Below are 16,357 nucleotides of genomic sequence, written 5' to 3' on the forward strand. Positions count from 1 at the left end.
CTGTCTCCCTCTCTCTCTAGCTGTCTAACTTTCAGAAGTGGATTTATCATTTCCAGGCCCTGACCTGTCCTCCCCGACAGGACAGCCCTCCCTCTACTGAGCCCTGCAAATTACTGCTGAACCTGACCATGAAAAGCCAGAATCACCGCGCCTGTGATATTACAGTGTCGCTCTCGGGCTGCAAACGCTGACTTTGACTCCGACCTCTCGCTTTTATTTTTTATCCTCGGTTTTGAACGCCAACATGATCAATTACATGGCGAATTAGGTCTGAAATTTTCACTTAATCATACATTAATCCATCTTAAGAAGGAACACTGGCTCTATTGTGGGCAGTCCTCTCCGTTTGTTTTCCCTGTGACTCATTCACCTGCATCCAGTGCACTAAATGAACACTGCTCCGGCTGTCCAGGCAATTCACACGTTATTTAAGAAGTACAGCGGTGTCATTATCAAGTTCCCCTCTTCTGTTATATTCCCAAACGGTCAAATGTGTGATAATCTGTTTCACACGTCCTGCCAACTTCCTATCCTTTTTCCAGTCTCATTTTCTCCCTCCTTCCATCCCGATCCTTCATTCTCTCCTCTTTTTCCCCCATGTGGCCTCCTGCTGCCTTCCATTTCTCCATCTTGCCACTTTGGCCGCCGCTGTGCTGTCCATGTTTCTGTGTAATGCACCGTCATGTTCCAATAAACGGTTTGCGTGTGTCGTCGAGTGTGTTTGCATGAGCGAGTGTGTCACGGCCGTTGTAGGAAGCTTGGGTGATTAACTCTGATGGCCACCAGATGCCTGACTTAGAGGTGCAGTCAAAAACACACACACACACACACAAACTTAAAACGCAGAGGGCACAGTGATACAACTGAACACACTGCACTGTATAATATACTGTACATATGTGCATCCAGTGCAAAGCGTTGACTTTTAAAGGAGGAATGCAGTGTTTTCCACACACGAAGGCGACTGTCACGTCTCCCCACGATGGCTGCGATATGACCTCAGATCAAAGCTGTGATTGGCCAGATGTTGTTTCCTCTACCGTAACTGTGCATGTGTGTGTGAGGTGGGGGGGAGAGCTAGACTACGTGACTGTATTTTAAAGATATGCATGTGTGAGTGCTTGCATGTGTCTGTTGATTGGAGGCGCTCTGTCAGTCACACAGATCAGGTTGGACAGTGAATAAGCAGCTGTCTCCGACTGTGAGAGACTGAAGTGTCAAACGCTTAAAAAAAGCACCGGCTCGTTTGTCAACTGGAAAAATCACACAGACGAATTACTCTTTTCTAGATGTATCCTTGACTTGACAAATCTAATACAATCTGGAATATTTGGTCTATTAGAAGCAACAGTTTTAAGATTTTCAGCTTGATTTTCACAGCAATGACACATTTTTGGATGTCCTTGTATCACTGGCTGAATGCTGGAATGCACATCCATCAAATTAAGCCAGCTACAATCTAAATTTGGAGCCATTTCAATAATTTAGGGCTGTGTTTTAAAACATGGGTCAGGGCCTCAAGTGCTTGTCTCTGGCAGGTCCTCCATACTTCAAAAATACTAGTAAATTAGCTTTGACCAGCAGCTTGAATAAGTCACCCTCTTCAAATGTTTTGTTCCAAAGAAATTCTCCTAATCCATCAGCCGCATCTCTACCAAACATCTAACATTTCAGAAGTTGACATTAGAAATTACTAATTAGAGAATTATTCATATTATTCTGACAAAACATGACTAGTAACCTCGATGTTTGCAGATCGACAGTGACCAGGACGTCCATTCACGGCCTGGTCCACCTCAAAGCACCACACTTGTTGCAGCTCATCACGAATTATGTCCTTGTTTGGTTGAGGCTGCAAACTTCAACCATTTTCTTTAAATTTCAGATCCCACGATGAGGATGCTTTAAAGACTATAACCTTACCAATTTAATATTTAACAGATTTTTTTTTGTTTGTTTCAGGTCCCAGCCCACGTCAGCAAAACACCTCAAGAACCGTTCCACCACATTCTTGAACATCTGTGCTCTAATCAACAACAGCGCTGTGACATTAGCTTCTGCATTATTAACACCGCTACCTGCTGTCACATGGAGCAGATAGCGCTGGCAATAATTAGCATTAGCATAAGTCAATGTGGTAAATTAGTGTTTATTACACTGGTGAGGCACTGGGCTTTGTTGGCATGGGGAAAAAATTGGATTTGACAAAACAACCTTCAACCAACGCAGATGAATAATAACTCAAGGGTCACGTGATTGACAGAAGCATCTACAGGGATCAGTAACCTTATTTTCAGCCATCTCTCTAGTGGCAGGTACTGCACAGGAATAAGTGGAGATGCGGCCTCCGTTAACATGAGGCCTGAGGACTGCAGCACTGTTCCCTGTGTCAGTGTTTCTATCCCGACACAGGTAATGGGCATAGAATATTGATAGAGAGGAAAATAGCCCTGAGCAGATCTCTGCTTCATTAGCAAAGTTTAGACGGGTGGAAACGAGAGAGTTGGTGGCAAAGGGATGAAAGAGTGGGAATGGAAGGGAGAAGGGGAGAGAAGTAAACAAAAGGAGAGAAGGTTATCAGAGGGATGAGAGATGGACATGGGTTGCAGTTTAAAAGCTGTGTGGGTTTGTAAGAGCTTTCAGAAACCAAAGGATGTTAAATCACTCAGTGGCCATGAAACGGTTCCAGTAACAGATAGAGACATAGTAATGTCACCCTTTCCTGACATGGAGGCTATTCATTATATTTGACTGACATGACCCTTTAAAGGTTCACGCCACACTCTGACCACTGCTGTTGTTAGATGAGGACGTCACTGATGAAAATAACACCTTCCTCCTCCTATTCTTTCTTCTCCCATTTTTTCTTTTTATCTCACCTATCTTTCCTCCCCTCCACCCCTCTCTCTCTCTAGCCCTGTCAGGACATAGTGTTTGTTTAATGTGGCGTTGCCATGGTAACCCGTCTGCCACGTTGAGGTAATGTCGTTAATCATCAACTTTATCACGCTGCAGGCACACAGAAGACCAACTATGACATTTTACCCCGGCCAGGGCTGAGAGCAGTGAAGGAAACAGTGTTTAGTGCCACGGTAAACAGGCCGGGTGTGTGTTTAACATCATCCAGGTAACGTGTGTTTGCACATGTTAAATGAAGACACGCATGAATATTTAAAGTCCAGCATCGTACACATGCACTCCATATTCCCCTCTGTCTGTCTATGAGCAATCGCTTTTGGTTGACATGACAACAGACAGGCGACGACGTGCCTCTTGTTCTGATGACATCACAACAGGCACCAAGCCAACAACCCCCCCCTAAAAAAAACCCTCATCATCATCTCCTCTCTCCCCCTCCTCTCCCTCCTCCCCTCTCTCCTTCTGTCCGACATATTGATCTGGAATCCAAATCACAGATTTGAAGATGAGATGAACAGGGGTAACGTGTGGAGGGAAAGGAGGGTAATACAGAGGAAGAGAGAGAGCGAGAGAGAAAGAGTAATGGCCATAGCTACATTTCAACTGTTGCAACGCCCACTTTCTTCCCTCCATCAGCTGAAATAGAGTGTGTGTGGATGCATGTGTGTATGTGTGTATGTGTATGTGTGTATTCACTCTCATTTCCAAACTGGGTGACTTTGGTGAAAACCACGGAAACACACACACACATGCAGAATCAATTTTGTGCAAGAAGAAAGGTGCTTGTGAACTGTCCAGAGCCACAGCACATACATAAAAAGATCCCCTAAATAGTTAAACCAGCTATTTGAAACCCTCTCCTCTTTCTGGAACTGGTTATAAACGTAGCTATGGATATGGAAAAGCACACACACACGCACACACACACACTGTTGAGGGAGTCCTATAACAAGCCTGTTTTAGCCATTATGACTCCAGAGTGTGAAAGTGAGTCTGGTCTATTGGGAAGTGGACTGCTCCACACACGCACACGCACACACACACACACACACACACACACACACACACACACACACACACACACACACACACACACACACACACACACACACACACACTGTGGTCTGTAGGGAAGTGGTCCATGGCGCACACACATCAGACTGGCCTAGATATATACGGGATGGCAGGACACATATACACACATATACACACACACACACTCTGTCTCTCTGGCCTATATAGTTGGGTCATTTCAAACCGGAACACCTTCCGCTTGTCATAATAAGAAAAGAGAGCTGGACAGAAACACAGGGAAGGAAAACTTATGAATGGTACATTTCAGCACGGATAGGTAAAGAGCAGGGGAACAGAAATAGAGGAGGAATGAAGCCACTAAATAAAAGAGAAAGGCCATTAGAGTGAACAAGAAGAAGAAGAAGAGGAGGAGGAGAGGTTTCGTACTCTGGAGTCCAGCCCCGGTCACTATGGTAACCACTTGTGAAGAGAACAGAACAGAATGCAACAGAAAGGTAGATGGACTCGACCGAACAACAGAAATGAAGAAGCAGAGCAGAACCGAACAGAATGTCTGAGGTCAGACATGTGAGGGATAAATCCTAGATAGATTTAAAAAAACAACTCATGCACTTGGATACTAGTCAATGCATCTGAATAAGGTTAACAACAGACATTTTCTGAATATTGTCTGCATTGGAAAACTATAAGCAGCAGCAACAGAGGCTTTTAAGGGACAGTCTGTCAATGTACTCACAGGATGAGTTAATTTTGGTTGAATCTGGTTTGATGGGTTTTTATCTAGAATGTGAGGGTGTAACAGTCGTGACATGCAACATGGGAACTGCAGGATCCAGTGTACATTCATGTTTGCTGAACATTTTTTCTGAAAGAGATTATATCTTTAGATCATCAGTCCTCCCCTCTCTTTTGCTGAAGTGTTACATTCCTGTCTAGACACATGATAGGAAAAGTAACAGTAAGGGCTGGCCTCCCCAGGCGACACAGCAGGCTGTTGCTACCCATAATTCTTAGAAAATCACACAGACACACACACATAACAAAGTTTCCCCTAAAGAAATGCACATTCACCCACACACACATCTAGGGGCAGAAAAACAAAGATAAATTAACACAGAGCTGCATCACTCAACTCTTAGTTTAATTTATCTTGGGTGCTATCAGTCAGCAGGGTGACGATCGCAGAGCAGTGTGTGTGTGTGTGTGTGTGTGTGTGTGTGTGTGTGTGTGTGTGTGTGTGTGTGTGTGTGTGTGTGTGTGTGTAGACCTGCGGCGACAGACCACCTTCTCTATTGTGCAACTATCCATCCATGACAAACCCAGCAGAGACTCGACTAACAAGATGACTGGATCGGAGAGCCTGATAAGAGCACATGACTATTTGCCTCCAAGATAAATGTATCGCAAAAAAGAATGTAGAATGTATAAACCCATAAGTATTTATGGCAAAATTACAACCATATTTTGACCTTATTCCAAATTTTCATTCCACAAAAACTCTCATTCTCTGCTTTAAAATATGTCCACTCATGTTCCTGTAAAACAATAATTTATCATGCTTCAATTAGAAAAAAGCAACAGAACACCAACTGTAATCTCCCACTTTCAATTAGCTGCTCGACTGCATGTTTGGTTGTTAGGACTCAATTCTCCTTAAAGAGGGCGGTTTTTAAAACAGAAACACAGACAGATACAAAGGTCTGAAGGTGATTTTTGTCACATGCACTTCATTTTTACACCATTAAGATGTATTGCTGTAATATGCATTTGAGCATATTCTTAAAGAAGTAGGTAGTGTCGTGATGAAGTTGGTCGTGCTCCTGCCTGAGGGTGACTAACGCTCCTTGCAGTCTACACCTTTGTCCTCTCTCTTTCTTATCCTCCACTGAATCCACGTTACTCTTCCTTCTCACGCTCTCCCTCTCTCCACCTCCTCACACGCTGGAATTAGCCTGCTCGAAAAATACATTGTGACGAGATGGTATGGCTCGTGTCGAGTGAGCATGTATGTGTGTGCAGACGAGCGAGTAACTGCTGCATGCACGACTGCTGGTGCATTTGATGTATGTGAATGTGTGTAAGGGATTAGAGCCACTAATGAGAACAGCGGTTTCATCATTGGTGCCATTCACATAGTTCAGCCCCAAAAGCCTAAACTGGAATAGGTAGGACAAAGGGCAAAGCTGCTCTTATACACACACCTTTACTTTATTTCAAGAGTGTGTGTGTGTACTTGTTTTTGTCGCCTCTTTAGGGCCTTTTCCAGCATTAGCGATGATCTTGTCAGAACCAGCAGACCTTATGTGGATCAAAGCTCAGTCCTAATGAGGCTAAACCTAATTTCCGAGGTCCTGGTTTTAGGTATGAACTGGTCATAGTTAAAGTAAGAGATGACGTTTTGGTTTGGCCATCTTCAATGAATGGAAGTCACTGCAAGAACAGCTGCATAAACCTGTCTTAATAATCACAGTAGTAGGGACAGAAAGACAGATGATGGAAGTGTTTTAAACCTGCAGTACTACTCAGTGAGTCCACTCTGTGCCGGAGACGCATCGATTTAGAAGCTTGACATGCGCCAATTTGTCAGCCAGGTGTTTGACAACACTCTTCTGAAGTATACTGTACTAAAAACCAGCAGTGTTTTGGGAAACTACAAACACTTAAAAAAGATCTTGAAGACCAATTACTTAGTATGACACAGATGTTGTTAGATTCATCTCTTAAACTACACATTATGTGCATTCTTTGGAGTTTCTGCGTCTTTAATGTGTTTCGCCTGCCAGTAAAATATGTTGTTCATTTAGCAGACTCTTGAAATGGCTATAGATTTGTCAGCTTATTGAGAAAAGAGTAGATAAATCAGGCCAGAAACCTCTCATGTGAAATAACATAAACTCCTCTGGTTTCAAGCAAAACATACTGTGTTTATGTAAGATCCCATTGCTCATAGAAGCTAATTGAGGAAATAGTGTTTTTAGGAGCATTAATGTTCTGTAAAGAGTAAATGATTTCTAAACCATGCAGAATAATGATGATAGTTATTCATATGCTTCACTGTATCTTTTAAAATCATTGGTTGGTTTGAAATGACGCAGTTTAACATGTTACTTTGCTTTTACATATTGTATTTGTCACTTTCTTGCACACACTTTGCCAACTTTGACCTATGTTACACATACACACACACACACACAGACTACTGTGTACAGGACACGCTGAGTAAAGTGTGATAAGATCTGAAGCGGTTAATGTAAAATTTTTTGCAGTTTGAAAATGTTTTTACCTGTTTCCTTTTCCATTGAACAGAGGCCAAAAAGTCCTACGTTAGATTAACTTTCTTTCTTTTGCACCAATACGAGATGTATAAAAACTGAAAACATGCTATCAAACTGTTCCTCAGTCTCATGACCTCAAAACAAAGCTAACATTACTTAAACACAATCAAAATTTGACCGTTTCCTGGTTTGACTCACAAAACCTGAACAAATAACGCATTTTACATCATTAGCAATTTTACAATATCAATCTCATATGGTTCATGATTTCCCATGAAAACAAAGATGAAGTCAAAAGACTTTAAAGGAGAAGTTTTCCAGCATATGGTGTGTAGATCTACTCACCCATAAAGGTTTGGAGTAACTTGGAGTCCTTCGGACACTTTTAGATCCACACGTGATCGGCGTATATCCATACAACGCAAGGGTTCGGGGCATCCACAATACAGCCTCTAAATAACACATTGTCTGCCACGAAACTCTTTATTTACTATGAATCGCCAGCACTAGTCCCCTGTGAGTCTCGCTAGCCTCGGAGCTAGCGTTAGCATAGCAAACCGAGAGCGAGTTGTCTTCCTGTTTAATCAACAAATCGGTTCGCTAAGCTAACGCTAGCTCCGAGGCTGCTCGTTAGCCTGCTGGCGTTAGCTAGCCTTTAACCGGGTGAATACGCCCGAGCACCAGGACACAGCTGCTTTAAAAGAATACTGTACTGTAAAGCACCTGATAAGTATTCTGCCATGTTGCGCAAAACTAGCAGCAGCAAACTCCATGTAAACAATCACAGGTGATCGTCAGTTGATCTGCGGCTGGGCGCCTCGGTGTCGTCACCCCAGTGAAAGCCCTGGATGTAAACAAAGCAACTTGGACTCACAGGGGATTAGTGCTGGCGATTCATATTAAATAAACAGTTTCGCGGCAGATAATGCATCATTTAGAGGCTGTATTGTGGATGCCCCAATCACTTGCGTTGTATGGCTATACGCCGATCGCATGTGGATCTAAAAGCGTCCGAAGGACTCCAAGTTACTCCAAACCTTTATGGGTGAGTAGATCTACATACCATATGCTGGAAATAAGGACCAGGTTGAAAAAAAACGAACTTCTCCTTTAAGGCTTTTGATTTATAATATCTCAAACAACTACATTTCCTAAACTATTTAAAGGTTAAATATTCCTACATACAGTGTAGGTTGGCAGTTTATAATAGAGTTAATTATACAGGATACATTCTAGATCTATATAGGACACTTACTGCATACTTCTCACTCTTGTAAGTGTATGAAATTGTGGGTTGTTCATTTTGTGTAGTGCCAGGTCTTGGTAGTCTCTCTAATGGGAAAGTAAATGGTGTTTTCTTTCTTGTTGTCCTGTGGTTAGATCTCCTGCAAATGCTGCAGACAGTTACAGTAAATGCACGCGGATGGACTGATTTATTTACAGAGGAGAGGAGATGTGGTCTCGCTGAACGAAATGAACTGATGCTGAATGGTTTGATGAGAGGAGGAGAGGGGTGGAAACAAAGACAAAAGGGAAGAAGAGATAGACAACAAAGTTAATTATCTACAAAGGGAGGCTGGTGAAGACACTTTGTGAGACGGAGAGAGGAAAGAAGGGAAGCGATGGCAGACGAGATGCATGGATGGCCGTAAATAACTCTCTCCATCCCTCAGCTTCTCCTCTAACTCGGGTAAACACAATTCATTTTACTAACCACAACAATATATTTAATCAGCTACATGTGAGTTATGATTATATAAGGTGAATAATCAGAGACAGAAGCTACGCAGTCAAAAATAATGAGGGAGCGAAAGAGTGAGAAAAGAAAGCGAGGGAGCATAACAGAGGATGCTACAGGTCTGGAGTCATTATTTCCACTGGTGGCTTCAGCCCGATCAATACAATAGGAGGGGGGGTGTGTGTGTGTGTTTGTTAGAGAGGTACGACACTAAGAGCACTTGTCCGAACTGAGCAGAGATGGATCACACCTACACACACACAGACTGAGGCAGCCAACCAGGCCCAGGCCCAGGCGCGCACACACACACACACACACACACACACACACACACACACACACACACACACACACACACACACACACACACACACACACACACAGTGCTGTCGGTGTATTGTCCCAACAGAAATGAGGAGCGAGGCCCGATCGCCTCTGGATAGATTTCCAATACTCAACCGGAGGCTTAAGCAAGACAGTCATGCATAATCCTCCCTCCTTCTCCTTCTCCTCCTGCGCTCCCTCGTTCCTCTCATCAGCCCTCCCTCTGTCTCTGTCACTCATTCATTTCATCCTCTTATTCCTCTCTCTTACAGTTCATACATAGACGGACTCCTTTTGATTCTTCTTGCTCCATTCCTCTACTCTTTTCTTTTATCTGCTTTAATGCTATCTGTCATTCTGGCCTCTTATTTCTCCTTCACCCCTCCTCCGTGTGTTTTTTTGTCTCTCAGTTGGTGTTTTACGTTAAGAGCAGCTGTTGTTGAGTCACATCCTTAAGTTAAAGCCGTGACACACTCCGAGGCGCTGATTGGCCTTTAATCTCTCATTGCATCCTCTGCCACTGCTGCCGTAACATAGCCATGATTAATTCCTCTTTAAACACATATACTGCAACTACTGTATACTGAGCTAATACATGTTTGGTAATGTGCGGTCTTTAAAGGCCTGAGGCACTAATGTTGTAAGGTAGCAGTTCCCAGAAGTTCTTGTTTGTTAGCCTTTAATACAAAACAGAATGTATCTGTAACTTCTCCTCTCAGGGTGTGACAAGTCATTTTCAGTTCTCCAAATCTACATTTGGATGTAATCATTGGCTTAATGAGGCTGTGTTTGACAATCAAAAAGTGAGAATTAGATGAAAGTCATTTTTTATTACTTCCATTCTGATAATCATCATCTCACAACCACCTTAACAAGCCTCTTGTGGCCCCACTTGTCTGTATAAATCTATGCTACAAACTGAGTTACAGACAGAAATATGGGTGTTTACCAGGTGGGGAGTCACCTAAAATGACACAAATGCACTGCGTTGCATTATGGGCATTGTGAGATCCAGATACATGATTACATAGAAGTGTGTGTTTTCCATTGTTTTTGAATGAGCCCAGACAAATACCACTTGACTGGTTTCTATCAATTTCACCTTGGCACAAACTACCTCCAAACCGATACTGAGCAACAACTGGATTGATTAGCGGGAGATTGTCGCTTAATTGCCTAGACTTCCACGTACGTCAGGCACGCTGATGGATGGCTCACCTCAGTTTGCTGTTTCTCTGCCCCTGTGGATTCTAATTAAAGCACATTTAAGAAGAACGCTTGATTAGGTGTCGCCTGTATTTGGAGAAAGCAACCGCTTTGCCACCTGCTGCGGATTAGTTTTTTTATAATACACAGCGTCAATTGGATTATCTTAATTATAATCGCTGAATTTGTCAGTCTTGCAAAACTAAGTCTAACTGAAAGTTGTGAGAATGAAAGATTTTTTAAATGCGACTAAAAGTTGCTTGTTTTGGCTCAGCTGCAACTTTTTGGTGAAGAAAAACCTCTGCTGACAAAGAACAGCCTTACATGTTGATATCCACATACAAAGTGAACACAGGCATGGCTGTTGCAACATGTCTTTCGAGGTGACTTCAATGGAATCATTGAGCGCATCAAGTCAAGTCATTAGAGCGCCCCTGGGTAACCATCGGAAACCAATTAATATTCCTAACAGAGGTATCATGTCTCTGGCACGGAGCCCACCGGGAGAATCATCTCACTGATTACACTGCTGAAACCTAAGTGTGTGTGTGTGTGTGTGTGTGTGTGTGTGTGTGTGTGTGTGTGTGTGTGTTTCAACATTTATCTGCTAAACATGCACATATGAGAAACGACAGATGTGTGTGTGTCCTAACTTTTATCTGCTATACAGTACATGGACATAAATGATACTACAGGTGTGAGTGTGTGTGCGCATGCATGTGTCTCTATATTCTATACATGCACACATAAGATTCTACAGGTGTGTCTTTGTGTGCGTTTGGACTCCACCACCAGTCACACATGTACAGTACATAAGTCTGTATGTGTCTGGGTTGTTTCAGAGACTGTTCATTTGTAAAACAAGAAAAAAAACAGATTACATAGATGCTGTATAATTGGCTCATTCAGCGAGCATTGGCATTCAGTGCAATCATGTGGAACGTCAACTCTGTTTGAATTACAGAGAGAAAATCAAGACACAGACGACAGAGCTGCAGAATTAGAAACTCAGGAAGTGTAACATAAGAGCCTCTGAATATCAGACATCATCTGTTCCGTTTGTCCCTGAAATTCCCTGGAGGAGGAATTTGTCCTGTTGCTGCTCCATCCACAGCTAAACCAGAGGTCAGGGTAGGATACTAAAGTTTCAGCAGTTCAGTCTGACTTTAACCTACTATGGCAAGCCAAGACGATGATGGAGGAACTGCATGACACATAATCTTCATCTGCAGGAAACTTGTTAAATTCCTGGATTAAACAATACAACCTCTAAGGGCAACAGCTAATATTTAGGGGCTTCCGGGATAGACAGCTGATATCCAGGCCAAGACTCCATCTTTGGTTCACCGTACACCGATTACAGTCCAACAGGTCGGCTCGAGTTGAAAGTTCCTTCACAAAGAACAAAAAGAGACACCAGACACCATTCTGGCTCATCTCTATTAACATCTTTCAAATTGCAAATCAAAAAAGCCAATAGCCCGTGCATTTCAGTCAATATGTTCCGCCTCTTTTACTCTCCACACAGACACACAGATTACAGAACCAAATCTCATCCGTCACCACTGTCTTCTGGTCAAGTGCTGCATGCTTTACTGAACCCCCCTCCTCACCTATAAATCCCTCCATGCTCTGCCGCCTCCCCAGTACCTGTCTGACCTCCTCCACCCCTTTACCTCATGCTGGAACCTACGGTCATCAGACATGGGTCCACTCATCACCCCCCTGTACAATAGCCTGATAACTTACGACAGCAGAGCATTCAGTGTGGCAGCTCCTGCACACTCTGTTTTTCTCTCCCAACTAGAGATCCACAATGCCCCATCTCTGGACACCTTTAAAAACGCTTTATGACCCATGTCTATGAAGATTCTCCGTCATCCAGATCATGGTATCTTCACAGGTTTTAAAAGTGTACACAGGCAACAGCACTTTTCTTTTTCCTATCATCATACATTGGAAGAACACCTGAAATGCAACATATAGAAGAAATGATTTGAGACAGGCTTTACAAACAGACACACCTTAGCGCCAATATCCGTCTCTCCAACAGCTGTCATGTAACTGTCAATAGACCAATGAAATATGAGCTGTCCTTGGTGCTGAAACCACCACCCAAGTAGTTTCCAGCCCTGAGGTATTTGTCAGATATCCCACAGCAGTCGGGCTTTGTCTCCCCTTAACATTAAAGTTTGGCACGGGACGTTAAAGGGCTTATTCTGACACGATCTAATCAGCTTGAGAATGTTTATGAATAGATAAGATCTGAACTCTAGGACATCGTCTCTGTCTGTCTGAGCAGTCACATGACAGGTTACATGTTTTTTTTATCCCTTTTGATATACATATGGTTTAAATATGGTGCATGCACAGGCCTTATCTGCGGTTTTGCCATTTTGCTCTGCAGCCCCTGTGCTCTAAACTCACACCTAAGCTAAAATATTTTCTGTAGCGACATTCCAACTCTTTTAACACTGATCACCTATAAAAGGGCAACAATAAGTTGATCGTGTCACTGATCACCTCATGTGGTAATTTTATTATTTTATATTTTTGTCCCTCAATGTTCATCAACATGCTCCTTGTGTCTTCTTGGGTTGTCAGGCACTTTCCCTCACCAGCCTGAGAGTCTCATGGTGGACGCACAGGTTATTCAGTATATGATTATGGCAACTGTTAAGATGATGATACTGGTAACTTCAATGGCATCTTGGATTTTAGAAAAATTGTTCTTTCTGATAATAATAATAGATCAAGATGACATCATGGCAATCAAGGCAACCACACACACACACACACACACACACACACTTTGCCCTTCATGATCCTGTTTAGGCTGCCAGTAAATGATATTAGCTGAAAGCTGGTTGCATCTGCAGGTAACATCCAGCCTATGATTAGTTGGAGCAAACTGTTGATGAATGTTCCTCGCTGCGACACACGCACACACACTTACATAGGCCCCCCACACACACGCACACTCCTCTCTTCATCCCCTGTTGCTATGGAACCTGTCGCCAAGGCAGAGGTATGTGCTTGTGATGAAAGTGGAGGACGAAACGCGACTAAGACGACGATAATGATAATTGTTATGAGGATGATAATAGCAATCGGATAAATACCCCCCCAGCCCCCCTCCCCTCTTTTGCTGAATTACAAGGTCCGGCTGCATGAGCCGTGTAACGAATGCATCGCTGGGCTTCGCTCTCTGCAACGTGGGTGGAAGGAGCGACGCGTAATACTGCGCAATGCAAACAGACCCTTTCCTCACCGTGGAACAGACCGCAGCCCCTGCTTTTAAACCACTCTCTGTTTGTGTTGCTTTTTTAAAAAAGGCAAAAAAAAAGTCGTCACGTTGAGCTTCAGTCGTTTCAAGCCACTGTCCTCCACTGTCATCCCCCCAAAATAGCCCATCATCAACCCAATCATCAGCAGACGAATAAGTCCTGCAGGCCCTCTCCTGCTGCCACCTGTCATCTCGATTCGATTCCTCAATTTCGCTGCTATTAATGAGCCTTGTGTGTTAAAAGAAAGTTTGATAAAAAGGTGACAAATTGGACTATTGATTATAGAAGAAGTGGGGATCGATAATAGAGGTTGAGTGCGCGTAATAGCGGTGAGCGCTGCTCCTTAAGGCACCATTGTGTGTCCATTTCTGACACATACAGCCAGGCAACACATATATAGGCTTCAAGCAGTTTAGTTTATTCCCTGAACCAAAACCCTTGAGGGAGACGAGCTCTACCAAGGAATGTGTAAACACACAATGTTTCCATTTTGCGCTTTGACAGTCGTGGTCCTGCGCTTTACAAACTGCCATGTTGTGGCTAAAATAATGTGACCACTTGCCCACCCATTGTGCCACAGCTCTCCCACCGTTGACCAGGCCCTGTCAAACCCCACAAGTGTGAAGCAAACCATGCAAGGAGGCGGAGGAAGAAAAAGAAAAAGGCCTCATCCATGTCTGACTTTACCTGTAGGCTCGTTGCGCGCTAATGGCACAAATAAACAAAGTGCGCGCAGAGGGGAAAGTGGAGGAAAGAGAGAGCTGCATCTGTCCATCTGTTGAAAACGAGAAGAGAGTAACCCTTCTTCCTCCTCCACTCTCTCCTTCCCTCCTCCTCCCCCTTTCTCCCCCATCCCATCCCCATTTCAGGATCATCATACCTCTCTTTCTCCCTCCCACCTTCCCCGCCTGTCTCTCATGCCCAGTTATAAGATGTTTGCCATGTTAGAAATAATAATAAATAAAACAACATATCACATACCTTGATGGTTCTCAAGGGTGTCCTCCGGGATGTACATGTTTTTGCTTTCATTTACCATAAATGTAGTCCGGCGTTATCCCTATAGGTGAATGGAAGAGAGAGGGAGGAAAAGCTGGAGAGGAGGAGTAGGGAAAATAACAAGAGGAGGTAAAAAAAAGCCCCCAAAATAAAGAAATTAAAAAAGGGGGAAAAGAGGAAAGAACTGTCTGGCACGGACAGTTTTTGGGGTATTCCGTTTTTTTATTTATGGGGAGGGTTTCTTCGGATGGAGTGAATATTACCTAATCCCCATGATGGAGGTGAAGGCGAGAAAAAAGAGGGAGCTTTCGGCGGCACCGGTTGGTAAAACGCACCGGTGCATCCCTCGGTACATCCGGGCCCTAGGCGAGAAACATGAGACCAGCACCGCGTTCAATTCAATTCACACCTCTCTCTCTCCCTCTCTCCTTCTTTCTATCCTTCCTTCTTCCTCCTCTCTTCCTTGTTGTGTTTTTAAAAAAAAAGAGGTTCCCCAAAAAGATATTATAAAGCACGGGCGCTGTCAGTGGCGGTGGCAATGGAAGTGCGCAAAAGACGCATTCGTGCGCATCTTCAGCAGCGGCGTGTCAAAATGTGAGAGGAGGATGAAAAAGAGGAGGAGGTGGTGGTGGTGGTGGAGGGAGAGAAGGAGGAGGAAGAGGAGAGGAGAAGAATTAGGGAAGGAGAAGAGTGTAAATATTCCATCGCGGGTAGCACGGGGTTAAATCTCCCAATAGGCTGTCGGTTATTCCGCGGATCTGTGGCAGAGTCCCCTTAAAACAGCAGAAGCCAGGCCGTCCTGTCTCATCCGGAGACGGGTCTCCCTGTCCTGATCCAGTCCATCATGGTCCGGAGGTGTGTCTGTCTGGCTGTCTGTCTCTCAGTCAGTCTGCCTGTCTGTCTGTCTGTCTGCCTGTGTCTCACTGATCGGGAGTTGGAGCTCTCTCTTCTCTGCTGCCCCTGCAGCTCAGCTCTGCAGTGATACCGAGAGAGAGAGAAGGAGAGAGAGGGAGAGAGGTAGCCCCCCGCCCCGTGCATGTAGACGCTTTGACTGTTTCCAGATGTGTGTGTGTGTGTGTGTGTGTGTGTGTGTGTGTGTGTGTGTGTGTGTGTGTGTGTGTGTGCCAGTGAGAAAGGAGGGAGGAGGGAGACTGTACATGCAACAGTGGAGAAACCAGCGGCTGGTATCCAGATGATAATGATGATGGTGGTGGTGAAGACAAAGATGATGATGTTGATGAACTGCGTGCGTGTGTGTGTGTTCTCAAAAAGATCTAAAGTGAGCAGAGGGTCAAAGAAAAGACAAAAAGAAAAGACGGTGGCCAAAACTTCACACATGTGAGATACAGAGCAAGAGAGAATAGAAAATCTGCCATCTGTGTGTGTGTGTGTGTGTGTGTGTGTGTGTGTGTGTGTGTGTGATGTCGAAAAGATTTTAAAGCAGAGGGTCAGAGAAAAGACATAAAAAGAGAAGACATGGCCAAAAGTCCATCCATGTGAGATAGAGAGCAAGAGGAAAGAAGAGAAAATATGTGTGTGTGTGTGTGTGTGTGTGTGTGTGTGTGGCAGGAGAG

The 16,357-nt window shown here is 43.9% G+C and overlaps 1 protein-coding gene across 27 annotated transcripts in view; it reads right to left on the minus strand.

The window, feature by feature from the left end:
• Positions 1-16,357, minus strand: part of cacna1c (calcium channel, voltage-dependent, L type, alpha 1C subunit) — a 175,689-nt gene that overhangs the window by 146,836 nt on the left and 12,496 nt on the right. For 2 of the 27 annotated variants that reach the window (XM_069520347.1, XM_069520334.1), the window contains exon 1: positions 14,766-15,791. The exons of the other annotated variants lie outside the window; for them this stretch is intronic. In XM_069520347.1, the coding sequence (XP_069376448.1) occupies positions 14,766-14,823 (58 nt within the window). In that variant the 5' untranslated portion in view covers positions 14,824-15,791. Of the gene's footprint in view, positions 1-14,765; positions 15,792-16,357 lie in introns of those variants that run through there. 27 annotated transcript variants of the gene reach the window in all.

The sequence above is a fragment of the Paralichthys olivaceus genome, chromosome 23 (genome assembly GCF_024713975.1).
Source record: "Paralichthys olivaceus isolate ysfri-2021 chromosome 23, ASM2471397v2, whole genome shotgun sequence".
Taxonomy (NCBI): Eukaryota; Metazoa; Chordata; class Actinopteri; order Pleuronectiformes; family Paralichthyidae; genus Paralichthys; species Paralichthys olivaceus.